Below are 15,134 nucleotides of genomic sequence, written 5' to 3'. Positions count from 1 at the left end.
CACACACACTGTACATACACACAGCTCCAAAAGATGAAAGGAACAGTTTTAAATCATGTCAGATTTCAATGTGAAAATCATGCTGGTGGATATCTGTACTGGTAAAGAATGAGTAATGTGTTAAGAACGAAAGGATGCCACATTGTTTGATAGAAATGAAAGTTATCAACCTAAAGAAGGCTGAATTCAAAGATACCTCAAACATCAAAGTTAAAAAAATGAAGCGTCAGGCTAGTCCATTTTGACTAAATGATGCAAACCAAAATCGTACTCAGTAATTGTTATGGCATCCACATGTTTGTATGCATTCCCGATAATGTTTAGTCATGCTCCCAGGGCAGGGCCGAGACAAAGGCGAAAGAGGCTCCAGCCTCAGGGCGCAGTGTAGGAGCGATTGTACAACTCACTTAATCATTCCCTTATTGTGTGTGAAGCAGAGAGAAATAAGAAAAGGGGATATATTGCAGTGACTGCAAGCCACATACCTAGAGATTAAGGTGTGCATAACATAACACAAAGAAATAACACAAAGTAATAGCCATTGTGTTACTTTATTTTAGCAGTTTATACATATAAAATATATAAATATTAGTCGCAGCTTCCTTGACTTGCACACTAGCTTTTTGCAGCTATAAATTATGGAGAAACTGCTGTCAGCAGAGACTTGCAGCTAATAAAAGTAAGATATGTGCACACATGCAATAATTGCCAGATGAAATGGCCATAGATGACTGTTTCAGCTAACATTCATTCTGTGCGTACAGCAGCCACCGATCAATCCTGCTTGGGCAACGGGAGTTGTTAAGGATCCCTCATGTAGGACGACCTCCAAGCAGGGCCAATTGCATGTTGTTTTTGCTCTTCACATATGCAGGAATCTGCTTCGTGGTGCGCCGATTGTTGTCCTTCTGCCCCATCCATAGCCTGAAGGCTAGCAATGCGTCTATACAGCATCCGTCCCCTAACTTTCCCCGAAGGATTGTTTACTGATACCCAACAGACGACAATTCTTGCATGTGTGTAATTAGCTTAAGCTAACTGATGCTTGTATGACTGAGCCTTACACTGCCTTAGGCCTCTTGCACACTGCATGCTTTTCCGATTCTGATTCTGCTTTTTAATCGGTTTTTACATCCGATTCCCATTCAGATTTTTAATCTTTACTGCATGCTGCATTTTTTGATCTGTTTTTCTGTTGAATGTATTCAGGGAAAATCAGAATTGAAAATCGGAATCGGAAACGGAATCAGAATCGGAAAACGGATTTGCAGTGTGCAGGGAGCCTTACATTTGCCAAACCACTTAATAGTCAAGACACAGAAGACAAGACACAGAACATTTATATTGTGCTTTTCTCCTGGCTGACTCAGAGCGCCAGAGCTGAAGCCACAAGGGCGCGCTCAGTAGGCAGTAGCAGTTAGGGATTCTTGCCCAAGGTCTCCTTACTGAATAGGTTCTGGCTTACTGAACAAGAAGAGCCGAGATTCGAAACCTGGTCTCCTTTGTCAAAGTCAGAGCCCACTATCCAGCCACAACTAGTCTGCAGAACTGGAATCAAATCAGGACATATATCACCTCTTGTTTCCACCCCATTCCTTTAGATTGTAAGCTCGCAAGGGCAGGGCTCTCACCCTTTTGTGTCATGGAATGTTATTAATTTAATTTCTTGCACACTGTTAGACATTTATACATTTTAGTCATCATGTTAAATCAAATTGTAATCAGCAGTGCTGTATCTTTTATCAGTGTTCATATTTGATGTATATCATTGTCTGTATCATTATGTATCCCTTGTTTGTTTTCTTACATTGTACAGCGCCACGGAATATGTTGGCGCTTTATAAATAAATAAATAATAATAATAATAATAATATATAGTTCCATTGAAACAAGAAACGCAACTCACAGCAAAAAAAATTAAAATGTTTTTTTATAACTTCAGGACAATTTGGCTTTAGTGATTAATGCATGACAATAGGCTCTATTCACAAAACTTATCACATAAGAGTTATTTATCACCTAATTGATAAAAATAATTGATAAAAAATAACCTTTCAGCATATTTACAAGCAAAAGTTGTCCCTGATTAACTTCATTTCAATCTTCCTTTTCCTTTTTAATTATATTATATTTTTGCTCTGTGGAAGCTTAAAATGTAACATAGATGAGGTGAAAACAGAGGAAACCAGGTGAAAAAGCTTTGTGATCTTGCCCAATATACAGTAATCTTCCCACACTCCTGCTTACATAACGTTTGCACGGTAGGGGTCGCTATTCCGGAAACATTGCGTTGCTCTATGGTAGAAACCGGTATTCATGCTGAACGCATGCTGTACGTTGTACTTCCGGTTTTAAGCGATATTTCCGGTATAAAGAGCGCCTTTGGAGAGCAGCTCCTGGCGTAATTTTTTGATTCACCGAATCCGTCGCCGATCGGCGACATCCTATCTGCAGCCATGGTGAGTTGGGGCTCTGCTGTACGGGCGAGGGGAGGGCGGCGGCCTGTGGTCGTCATTTGTGGGTTTCTAGGCTTCTATTGTCAAGGTTGTGTGGAATTGATCCTGGTGATGGACAATCCCGACTGATGATTGCACGGTTGGGACTCGCTCTTTGCAGAGTACAATGGCTCCTATAGCTGCTGTGCCGGGTTCCCCTGTGTGGTGTACAGCTATGATACCGGGGAAGTGGTGCAGCTAGCCTTCCGTGGGCACCAGTTCAAGTACTGTAGAGCCACCTCACTCCGGGGAATCGCTCTGATGCACCGCCAACCCCCCCCCCCCCCCCCCCTTCCCAAGTAATTGCTCGATTAACGAAGTTAAATAATTTCATCAACTTCCCCTAACTAATCCAATGTAGTCTTATTAAAGTGATCCATAGATATAATCACTGCAACCATTGCGTTCAACCCAGCCTATAAGTGCAGTATCCATCGTAAACCATCAGGCTTCCCATATAACCAGTAAATTGGGCATATTACTCCCATTTCATGTATTGTGAGTGCTGATTCCACGCAGAGCTAATCAATGCTAGGAGACCTATAGGGCATGCTTACCAGATCAAGTGTGGTGGGTTATCTTACCCACTGCAGCATCTGCCCATCTAGCCTTTGGCATTATTCCTTCCTATAATAATGCTTCATTGTGCTGATAGTCCTCTGCAGGGACTTGAGGAAGATGGGGAGTGCTGCTGAAGGATGGAATTTTGGAGCAGGGGCCTAGTTGCCCTGCTGCTATGACTCCTATTCATACACCATTGCCTCTGTGCTCAGTAGCATGTATCAGCTTGCTAACGTGTTTTTTTTTTTTTGTTCCCCCCCCCCCCCCAATCCTGTATATTTGTAAACTCCATGTACAGTATTATGAACAATACATCAAGGTTATCAGAACTGGGATCCAGATACTAAAATAAAGATCCATTTTTTTTCTTATACTTCCCATTAAGTTTTATCTGGGCTCACTCTGTTTAATCCCACCTGTATGCATTGCTGGGCATGTGTGGTTTTGGAACTTTTTCATGCCACATATAAATTTAGCAGTGGTGACTAGTGCACCAAGCTAACAGTCTGAAACATGCCTACTTCCAATAACTTCTGCCAGGGTCTAAACAGCCAGGGATGTATGAAGTTATTCCACCGGTGCTAGGAAGTGGAGGAGAGCAGGTGTACTTTATAGTAGTAGTGTTGACATATTTAAATAGTTTGAATTTGGAACTCCACTCTGATTTTCTCATACATGCGCACTGCAGCAGGGGTGTTAAATTGCCCTCAATGCCACCCCTGGCTGCTTTGCTCCAAGCTATGTTCAGGATCTCTGTCCTTCGCAGCCGGAAAGAGGAAGTACATATTGGGGAGCTGGAACGCTGTGGCAATGGAGTTAACACCCCCTGCCGCTGTGCGCATGTATGAAGATTCTGATTGGAAGAATTCGGAACAAAGTATTCAAACACGGCAACTCAACACAAATGACTGCTTTATTTGATCTGAGCAATAGTATTGTAAATGTTCAAGCCATTTGCTAGAGGTTTTACAGACTGCTACAACCCCCCAAAACTGAAACTGACTTAAAGGATACCAAAGGAAAAAAAACCCTAATATGCAGTGTGTAGATGGCTAAAGACTTGGGGGAGGAGATTAGCGGGGATTGCCTGTGCGGATGTGCGCGCATCCCCTGCTTGAGTGATGGAGCACCTCTGTCACCAGTCCACCAGCAACGATCGTTGCTGGAAGACTGAAAAGTAAAACAAATGGCCGTTTGTTTTGATTGTACAGCGCTGGGATCCACTGCATCGCTGTACTGGGGACAGCCCTGTCACTTGGCTGTCCCCTGGAGCAGCTCCGGAGGTCTGGGGGCAATCCCCTGAGGATCAGGATTGCCCTGATTAGTTCTGGGGGGGGGGGGGGGGGCAGAAAAAACACTTATTGAAATTAAATCCTGCAGCAGTGAACAGATGCCACCAACAAAAGGCACTGTTGACGACAAAACGTGGAAAAATCAATTGTGGTCTAAAGGTGGCCATACACGTTAGATTAGCATTAGATAGATCATCAGATAGATTTTCTGATCTGATGATTAGGAACATTTTTTTACTAGGAACAGATTTCCAATCAATTGAAAATCGATCTGATGGCATCTTTTTGCCATCAGATTTCCATTAGGTCCAATGCAAATTGATAAGCAATCTCATCAGATCGACCTAGATTTTCCAGCATGTCATGTCGCTTGAAATCCGCAAATCAATCGATTTGTGATCGAGATCGATTGCTGAGTGTATGAGCCCTTAAGTTGTATGGCTCTGCAGTGAGCAGTTGAAGCTGCAGAGCACTGAATTGTAAAAAAAATTGCCTGGTCACTGGGGGGGTGTAAGGTCTGTGGTCCTTAAGTGGTTAAGACAGCTGAACTGTGAGGGCTATGGATATGCCAAACGTATTCCCTTATAAACCACTCCAGTTTTCTACAGTAATATCTGGATCACACGCTTGAAACTTAGGGCTGGTGATGCTAGGTACACACTGAGATTTTCTCGCAGATTTACTGTCAGATCGATTATTTCCAACATGTCCGATCTGATTTCTGATCGCTTTCCTATTGAAGTGAATGGAAAACTGTTGTCCGATCTGATTTATGATTCAGATTTCCATGTTGGAAATCGATCTGACAGTAAATCTGCAAGAAAATGTGTGTACCTATCATGAGATTAAGTCTGACTTCAGTCGGAAATCTCTGATCTCCATGCTTGTTCAGGGTCTGTGGCAACAAGTATTATGCTGGGAATACATAATTTTTTTTTTTTCCAGCAGATTTACTGCATGCGTTTAAAAGAATGGACATGGGCATTAATTCAGGGCCTGCATGCAGGGTTAGAATAGAATTGTATGGACAGTGAGCTGACATGCAGAATTATTGAACTTACACCTGTAGGCAAAAAGTAAGATGGTGGGAGGCCTCTGGATAGTCAAGGCTTCCTCATCTCCTTGACCCCAGTGATCTAGCAGTGGGACCTGCTGAACATATAAAAAATTAACTTTTTTTAAATATTTTCCTGGCTGTGCTGCCATGTGTGGCTTCAGCTGTACTGTGCATATGTTAGGACAGTCCACACCTGTGCATGTAGCACAGTGCCGCTTCTTCCTCTGTGCACATGCATCTTTGAGCTACTGCACACATGCGGACTGGCCACCGTCAGATTGGGCAGCTATGAAACACACACTTTATATTAGATTGAACTATTGTACGTCTTGATTTTTGGATTGCGTTTCTCTTGCAGACGGTGGGGAAAAGCAGCAAGATGCTGCAGCACATTGACTATAGGATGCGCTGCATTCTACAAGATGGTCGTATCTTTATTGGAACTTTTAAAGCATTTGACAAGCATATGAACCTTATACTATGTGACTGTGATGAATTTAGGAAGATCAAGTAAGTGTTCAAATGTGGCAACTATAAAATGTTTTAGATAAATATACTGTTTTACTATTTTCACCTGATGCTATTTTTTGGTTCATTTAGGCCTAAGAACTCCAAACAACCAGAAAGAGAAGAGAAAAGGGTACTAGGACTGGTTTTACTTCGTGGGGAGAACTTGGTGTCCATGACAGTGGAAGGCCCACCTCCGAAAGATGTAAGCTCGTGTGTTTTTTTTTGTTGTTTGTTTTGTTCCCACCCCCCCCCCCCCCCCTCCCTTCTCCTTTAGAAGGTTAACATATCAGTTATAATATTAGACGATACATTTCAATGCTGTGGTCTTCCCAAAAAAAGTCCACTGCACTACCACCCCCACCAGGGATAATGTGACCTCTTAACGCCAGGAAACGCCCCCCTCCCCCAGCCCTCGCCACCCGCCATTGGTAATAGGTGCTCTTATGAGATTTTATTAAACATTGATGGCTGGTCCTTTGTACACCACATAAATATATCAGGAGTCTAATTGGTATATCCTAAAATGTTTTTGAGAAACTATGTAACAGACTAGACAATTTTAAGCTTTTTCTATTTTCTGGAAGCCTGTCACTAATTTGGATTTTTTTTTTTTTTTTTGCAGACTGGTATTGCTAGGGTGCCATTAGCTGGAGCCGCAGGAGGGCCAGGAGTTGGTAGAGCAGCTGGCAGAGGTGTTCCAGCTGGAGCACCTATTCCACAAGCACCTGCTGGCTTGGCAGGGCCAGTCAGAGGCGTCGGAGGACCATCTCCACAGGTAAGAGAAGTTCTCAGAAAACTTACGAACGGTAGAAGAGGCTTGTCTTTTTGGGTGCTAAACCCTTGGTATGCTTTACCAAGTTTAACGGTTTCCAGATGTTGGTAATTGAAATGTATGCCCTGTTTGGGACAGTTATTTCTGCCAGGGTGTAGATTTCAGGTGGTTAGTAAGATAATCTAAAGTTGATGCAGGATTGTGCAATTCTGTGTGCAGCTTGAAAACTGGCAGTAAATATGCTTACAAAATTTGCAAATCTGTGCAGTATTGTGCATCTCATTGACCACCCCTACTATGATGTAATGGTATGACCTGACTTATTTGTAATCCTTCCTACAGGTGATGGCACCCCAGAGCCGAGGGAATGTTGCTGCGGCTGCTGCAGCTGCCACTGCAAGCATTGCTGGTGCTCCTACGCAGTATGCTGCTGGACGAGGGGGCCCCCCACCACCCATGGGAAGAGGAGCACCTCCACCAGGTAGGAATAGAGCTTGACTCTTCTTTTTTTTTTTTTTTTTTTTTTTTTTTCCCTTCTCTTTGGCTAGATCTGTGATGAGAATCCACAACTGAATCAATTGATGAACTTTGAAGTAGGATTACCCTGAGATCTAGCCCTGCCTTTTTTTTTTTTGTTTTTTTTTTTTTTGTTTCCACTTACTAATTTCCTTCCCTTTCAGGTATGATGGGTCCACCTCCAGGCATGAGGCCACCAATGGGACCACCGATGGGCATGCCACCAGTGAGAGGACCAATGGGAATGCCTCCACCTCCTGGAATGAGACCGCCTCCCCCCGGAATGAGAGGTTTGTTTAGAATTCTTTTATAGGATTTGGAGAAGTAAATGAAGGTGTTTATACATTTTTAATTTTTTCACACAAGTGACTAAGCCCCATTGATATGGACATAATACATTTTTGGAGCAGGAAAATTTGTTCTGTGGGCAAAAACAAGATGGCAGTTGTAGAAAAACTAATTGATTCAAGAATAAAGAATCAATACTTAAGTATGAGTGGCCTCTGCCCCTTGAACTGTTAGCCATCATATGCTTCCGCAAAAAATACATATGCAAGTAGATAAATGCTTGATCTACTTACATATCAGATGTAATGCACTGTCCACGTTTTGGTTTCTTTTAATTTTCAATTCATATTTTCCTGGCAGGGGGCCATCTTGTGCCCTCCAGGTTAAAGAATTCCCCCCCCCACACTGATTCTGAGCACAGTGAGAGGATAAAGGCAGCAGGCACAGACTCGCCTAATGTATTCAAGTGCTGGCGTTCCCATCTGTTCTCTGCACTACCACCAGAGGCAGTGCAGAGTATAGAAGGGAACTGCTGCGCCTGGAACATTATTCAGGGAGTCTGTGTGCCTGTGTACAAGCCTCCGTAGAAGCGCTGTGTTAGCGCGAAACGGCCGTCAGGCTTATTCTGTGCCCAGCACCCACCACCAGCTCACAGCTCGCAGCCTCCACCCAACGGTATGTGAATCTTTTTTTTTACTACACGTATTGACGTACCACCACCTATGGATAGAACACAGCTAGTGCCGGCTCTGCATCCTTTTGTTTTTCCTAACATAAATATTTAAAAAGTTCAGTCACTAAGGTAACTATTTGTTTTTTGTTTTTTTATTACAAAAATAAAAAATTGGGAGTGTGGGAGGTAATGAGTTAATTTATTGTGTAAAACTAATGTGTTTTGTATCTGTAATATGCTTTAGGGTGTAGTCTTACTATTTGTAGTAAGTTTGTAGTGTGTTTGTTTACATGCGACCTGTAAGTGTCCGGAAGTTAAAGTGGTTAAGGACCAGAGACCATTCGTACAAGAACGACAGAATCCTGACGAATCACGGCACATACCCACCATTATCGCCACATGCAGGGATCCTAAGGACATAGACTCTGCCGTCTCTGACTGCAGTCATGTGAGCTGGTCAGGAGCCTCTTTTTCATTGGCTCCTGACAGTGTATCAATGGGAGCGGCTTACATTGATAGACACGGCCAGGAGCCAATGACATCTGCTCCTGACGGCTCACATGGCCCTGCTGTCAGAGACAGGAAGAGCCTGTGAGCTGCAGCAAGAAACATCGGGTTTGATCGGGGAGCAACAATAACAGCAAATGCGTGCTGTGGTTGAAATCTATGCCCTGCCAGCCAGGAGCCCACCAAAACAGGGCATAGATTTCAATCACCTAGTTTTGAAAGTAGTTAAATGTGATCAAATTCATAGAACCATAGCCACAACTTGTCTACCCAATAATTGTTTTTTAATCTTCAATCCAAAATCAGCCAAAAGCTTGGTTGAAGTGTGCAGCGGTAACCTCGTTATGGCAAACTACAGACCTCTGGCCACTGTCCCAAGTGTAAAATGTGCCCATGTAGTCTCGCCCATCTGCTGGAGTGACTCCTGGCCTTTGCCATCACCTCTGTCCACTGTTACTGTGAGTGCCTGCACCAAGTTGGCCTGTGTGCCATCTCAACAGATGGTAACCAGACATGGGGGGGGGGGGGGGGGGGAGTCGCACCAGCGGGCAGGTGAGAATTTACAGAGCATGAGCCCGTGGGGGGGGGGGGAGAGATGGCACAACATTTTACACTTGGGGGTTGGCAAGGTAGGTGGCACAAAAACTGTGCTTGTACACACATGCAACTTCTCTGCCCAACTTGGTCTGGGTGTGTATGCATGACAACAGGTAGTTTGCCTGATACATGCAGTCCAACTCGCATGACTTGGACTGATATGCAGTTGGTCATGTGTACATGTCTTAGTTTGAACGACTTGCACTTGTTTTGAATGTGGCTATATCATGCAGTACGTCATTATGCTTGTGTGTGTGCAGTATGAAAATTAGTTGTACGCTTGAGCAGAAAAGTCGTGCAGTCCATGTTGATGTGTGTGTTCAGAAAAGTTGCACATGTTAATGAGCCTTAAAGGGCCTCCAAGGCAAGGGGGCTTAAACAGATTTTACTCACCTTGGGCTTCTTCCAGCCCCTAGCAGCCATCTCAGTCCCCTGTTGCAGCCCTGATCCTCCGCCTTATCCTGCTGGCTGCCCGTGAATATCACAACTTGTTGTTGGGTCTTCTGTGCAGGTATCCGTGCCCACGCATACTGCTGCTGCGCAGGAGTTGTATGGAGGGTGCACGAATACCCACGCATCTGACCTGCCAGCGGGGTCATGATCTTCAGAGGACGAGGGCTGTGGCAAGGGACAGATGGCTGCTAGGGGCTGGAAAAAGCCCCAGGTGAGTAAAATCTAAGCTCGATTGCCTCAGAAGGCCTTTAAAATAGGTATTTAAAGGGAAGGTTCAGGGAGGGTGGGTAAAAAAATAAAAATCAATTTCCACTTACCTGGGGCTTCCTCCAGCCCGTGGCAGGCAGGAGGTGCCCTCGCCGCCGCTCCCGGTGGTCTCCGGTGGCCGACCCGACCTGGCCAGGCCGGCTGCCAGGTCGGGCTCTTCTGCGCTCCAAGGCCCGGAACTTCTGCGTCCCACGCCGGCGCGCTGACGTCATCTGACGTCCGCCGGGCTGTGCTGCGCAGGAGCAGAACTATTGCGCCTGCGCAGTAGAGCCCGGAGGACGTCCGATGACGTCAGCACGCCGGCGTGGGACGCAGAAGTTCCGGGCCTTGGAGCGCAGAAGAGCCCGACCTGGCAGCCGGCCTGGTTGGGTCGGCCCCGGAGACCACCGGGAGCCTGCGGAGCAGCGGCGAGGGCACCTCCTGCCTGCCACGGGCTGGAGGAAGCCCCAGGTAAGTGGAAATTGATTTTTATTTTTTAACCACCCTCCCTGAACCTTCCCTTTAACGTGTAGATAGAAATTGGGCACAGTTAACAATGAGATGGCATTTTTCTGACTATTTTATTTATTTTTCAGGACAACCACCCCCAGGCATGAGGCCGACCAGACCGTGAGCCTAAACCACCAAACTTTTCTGGAGCACCCCTCAAACAATTTCTTTCCAGCCCCCCCCCCCCCTGTTTGCCAGCAATGGGACTTGTGCTTAATGTTTTTGTAACTTGTTTTCTTTGTAAATTGAGTTTTTAATAAACACTTATAAAAAAATTTGAAGTGCAGCAAAAATATTCATATATTGGTCTGTGAAGGTTACATGCCAAGGTTAGAACCCTATGCCTCCGCCTCCAGAAATTGCTGGAAGCTTAATTTCATTCCCCACCATCCATGGTGGCCTGGAGGGGGAATAGTATTAACGTCGCCAGGAACTTGTGCAGGAACAGGATAAGCCATACTGGATCTATCGTGTGCCCAAGTCTCCTGGCGGCGATTCCTCTCGTAAGCTGTAAAAGTGAGGTTCTAAGGCCTAGTTCACAATGGCCTAAGACCTTTTAGCGGACCACAAGGCCGGGTCCACACTAACTGCTTTTGTGGGGGCTTTGTTTGATTAGCGCTTGTTAAAAAAAAATCCCTCCCATCCACTTTTATTAAAATCTCATACGTTTTCAAGTACGCAATTCTAATGAAAGTAAATGTGAGAGCTTTTCTTAGAAAGCGCTAATCAAATGAAAGTGCCCAGAAAACCACTTAGAATGTGGATCCGGTCTTACAGAATGGACCCAATGTTAACCAATGGATCCATTAACATTGGTCCGTTCTGCTGGTTTGGGTCTTTAGTGTGTGCGCTGCAGCTGTCTCCAACTTGGCCAACAGGCTGTTGCCGTGTATGTGGGGTGGCCAGAGCTTTCAAAGACTCCTCTGAGGGAAGAGTCCTCTGCCTAATGCTGGGTACACATTGAGATTTTCTGGTCGATTTAGTCAGATCTATTATTTCCAACATGTTCGATTTGCTTTTCGAGCATTTTCCGATCGATTTCCATACACTTTAATAGGACATTGATCGGAAAATGCTCGTAAAATGATCGAAAAGCAAATCGAACATGTTGGAAATCGATCTGACAGTAAATCGCCCAGAAAATCTGTGTACCCAGCATAAGGCCTGGAACTTGCTAGGAATCATTGCAGCACTTTAAAATCTCCACATTGCTGTGTGCAATCGCGATTTCCCAGTGCTTCTGATTTGCAATTCGCTTTTTTGTTTTACATAACTTATACTTACCAGGTGTCCTTGCTAGAGCCCCACCCCCTAAAGGAAGAGGTCAGAGTGGTGGGGGGTTTGAATTCCAGCATTTTATGGTCAATAGGAAGCAGGAAGTTTAAGCAATCGATTTTGGCATCTGTCATGTGCAAAGTTGTGTGTGGAAATGGCAGTTTGTTTTTGTGTTGCCTTTCATTGTCTGTGGGGATTGGGCTCTGGGAAAAAGTGCAAATGCCAGACTCTCCGTTCAGATTTCATTAACTGATCCCATGGACCTGTTTTTTGACCAGAGTGAAGACTGACACTATTTTTAACATTGAGATCCATGGCTCAGTTTTTGTTGACTTCAAAAAACGTACAACACATGTTTCCTGAACAAGTGTGAACTGAAACAAACAAGCCCAATCCAAACCCTATGGAAGCCACAGATTAGCAGGACTGCCAGGCAACTGGTATTGTTTTAAAAGGAACTAAACATGGCAGCTACCCTATTCCTCAGTTCAGGTGTACTTTGGGGGGGAGAGCAGAGCATGCTTTTACTGAAAGGGAGCTGCTTCATATCCCCATCCATATGGAATTTGCAGGTTGAGTTCCCATGGTGATTTCCTGTGTCCCTGGCCACCGCGATGCTGAAAGATTAATTTTAATCACTTGGTTTCATCTCCTGGCATTCGTTGCATTTTTGAAATGCATTCCAGTGACCAGGATTGTAGAAAGTTACTGCATGCATCTGCAGTTGTGTAGCACAGCGATCGAGAAGACTCAGGGCTACTGAGCAGCACCTATAGGTAAATGCCTGTTGAGCCCACTTAGTGGAAGGTTTATTTAAAGGGGCACTACAGTGAAAATTTTTAAAATTTCAAATATGTGCAAACAAGTACTTTCCCAGAGTAAAATGACTAGGTAGTAGAAATCTGACAGGTTTTGGACTAGTCAGTCTCTTCATAGGGGGATTCGGTACTTTTCCGTTAGCCGGGCGCATCCTCTAGGATTCCCCCTCCAGGCCGCCATGGATAGTAGGTAAAGATGTAACTGCTTGAGTTTTATCGCCACCTAGAGGATGCGACCGGCTAACGGAAAAGAACTGGGGATCCTCAGCAAGGCTTTTTATTCTTTATAAAGTAAATCTTTTTTAGGGAATATAACAATGTTGGCCAGTTTCCCTGCTCGCTACAGGCTTTTAGCAGTTGGACAGAGCAACTGTCATTCACTAATTGCTTTTGAAAATAAATCCCTGAGAATCCACTATGAAGAGATGGGATAGTCCAAAACCTGTCACTTCTGTTAGATTTCTATTACCTACTGTTAGGGCTGGTGCACACCAAAACCCGCTAGCAGATTTTTAAACGCTTTTTTTTATTTTTATGAGGTGTTTTGCTAGCGTTTTGCGGATTGCTGCTGCGGTTTTCAGTATAGTAGATTTCATATATTGTTACAGTAAAGCTGTTACTGAACAGCTTCTGTAACAAAAACGCCTGCAAAACCGCTCTGAAGTGCCGTTTTTCAGAGCGGTTTGCGTTTTTCCTATACTTAACATTGAGGCAGAAACGCATCCGCAATCCAAAAAATGACTCACCCAGGCATTTTTCGTTTCTGCAAAACGCCTGCCGCTCTGGTGTGCACCACCCCATTGAGATACATTGACCAAGCAGATCCGCAGCCGCAAGCGGATCTGAAAACGCCCAAAAAGCCGCTCGGTGTGCACCAGCCCGTACAGCAACATAGGAGAAAAGTAATTCATGACTTGATTTACTCTGGGGGAAAAAAAAATACTTGTATGTATAGGTTTGCACATAGTTACAATTTTTCACCATAGTGCCCCTTGAAGTTTGTGTGCATAGTTCACTTTAAGAACCACAGCATAATGACTGAAGAGCTCCCAGCCATCATCGCATAAAACTGAGTGGGACACACTTGTCTTACACTTCCATGTGAGTTGTTCTGCACACTGTTACTATGCAGAAAAATGTGTTTTTTTTTCCACAGCAGCCAATGTAACTGATAACAAATTGTGCAGAATGTCATGTATGTTTTCTGTGTGCGAAAAATGCATTAAATGTGTCAACTAGCCCATTAACGTGAGTTCTCTGTGCAGAAGATGCACATTAAAGTGAACCGAGCACCTTTTTTTTTTTTCACTCAGGACATTTCTATAGCACATGAAAAATGTATGCCGACTATCTGTTTCATTATTAAAAAAACTTTAATTTTACCTTGTATTTTACATTCAAAGTTGTTAAATTGGCCTGTTTGAGCAGACCTGCCGACCGTCCCCATCCACAGAAAGTTCAGTAACCTTTAATTGTTTTATTGAAGCTAATTACCAAGAGGTAAACCATGCCTTTCATCAGCAAAGAGGGTGAATAATTAGGAGTGTTTTCAAAGCATGGCTTTGAAATAAAAAAAAAAATATGCAAACAGTTTCTTCAGCCAGAAGTTTCAGTGCTGGGAAATGTAATCTGGCCTCTTTTCCACAAATGTCAGAACTGCTCATTTGTTGAGCAGTTCAGCAGCAATTACATGCAGCCGAACAAAAGGGTTTGGTAACACTGTGTGCTTGTATCACACACAGTGGTGTTACCCACCAGCAAAAAAGTTGCTTCTCAGAGCAGCAGTTGCCATGGGATGCCTGTCCACCGCAACTAGCAAATGCCAGGCCGGTGCGCAGGAGCATCTGACAGGCAGGTGAATGCACTACTTTCAGCTGCTCATGGAAAAGAAGACTAAGGCTGGGTTTACACTTAGCAGTGCAGGAAATGTCGCATCTTTATGCATATGCGTTTTTGCTTCCACACAAGTTTTTGCATTTTGTGTGCATTTTAACACATTTACATATACAATACACATGCGTTTTAGGCAAATCACTAGGAATACAACAGGAAGCAGAAACGCATACACTTTTTTAATAAAAATGCATACAAAACGCATTACATTACGTCACCGTTGACTTTCATTATGTGCGTTTTTGAAAAATATGCAACCAAACCTGCGTTTTAAAAACACTATAAAACTCATACAAAATGCATATGCGTTTTGATGTAGCCCATTGACATTGCATGGAAAAACTGCGTTATCTGCAACGGTAGCATTTCTGCTAAGTGTATTCCCAGCCTAACTCTTGATTGACTTGTAAGAGGTGAATGAGTTTATTTACGTTCCTGCTGTAAGTTCTCTTTTCCACAGACAGTTGATAGGCAGTGAAAACTCACAACTGCTTCTATGGAAAAAGAGGCTTAAAGAGAACCTGTACTGAGTAAAAATATTTAAAATAAACACGAGGTAACTTCAAATGAACATTACATAGTTACCTTGCCATCAGTTCCTCTCAGAAGCTCACGATTTTCTTCTGACAATGATCCCTTCCAGTTCTGAAAATATTTTGTCAGATCTGAAA

The 15,134-nt window shown here is 43.9% G+C and overlaps 1 protein-coding gene across 1 annotated transcript; it reads left to right on the top strand.

Annotated features, from left to right (window-relative positions):
* Positions 1-2,343: 2,343 nt before the first annotated feature.
* Positions 2,344-10,760, top strand: LOC137542169 (small nuclear ribonucleoprotein-associated protein B'). Its single transcript, XM_068263887.1, has 7 exons — positions 2,344-2,459; positions 5,764-5,915; positions 6,006-6,117; positions 6,538-6,690; positions 7,030-7,168; positions 7,368-7,493; positions 10,564-10,760. The coding sequence occupies exons 1-7, from the start codon at positions 2,457-2,459 to the stop codon at positions 10,599-10,601; spliced, it is 723 nt and encodes a 240-aa protein (XP_068119988.1). The 5' UTR covers positions 2,344-2,456; the 3' UTR covers positions 10,602-10,760.
* The last annotated feature ends 4,374 nt before the right edge of the window (positions 10,761-15,134 follow it).

The sequence above is a fragment of the Hyperolius riggenbachi genome, chromosome 12, assembly GCF_040937935.1.
Source record: "Hyperolius riggenbachi isolate aHypRig1 chromosome 12, aHypRig1.pri, whole genome shotgun sequence".
In the NCBI taxonomy this organism is placed as follows: Eukaryota; Metazoa; Chordata; class Amphibia; order Anura; family Hyperoliidae; genus Hyperolius; species Hyperolius riggenbachi.
This window is presented reverse-complemented; position numbering and strand designations above follow the sequence as displayed.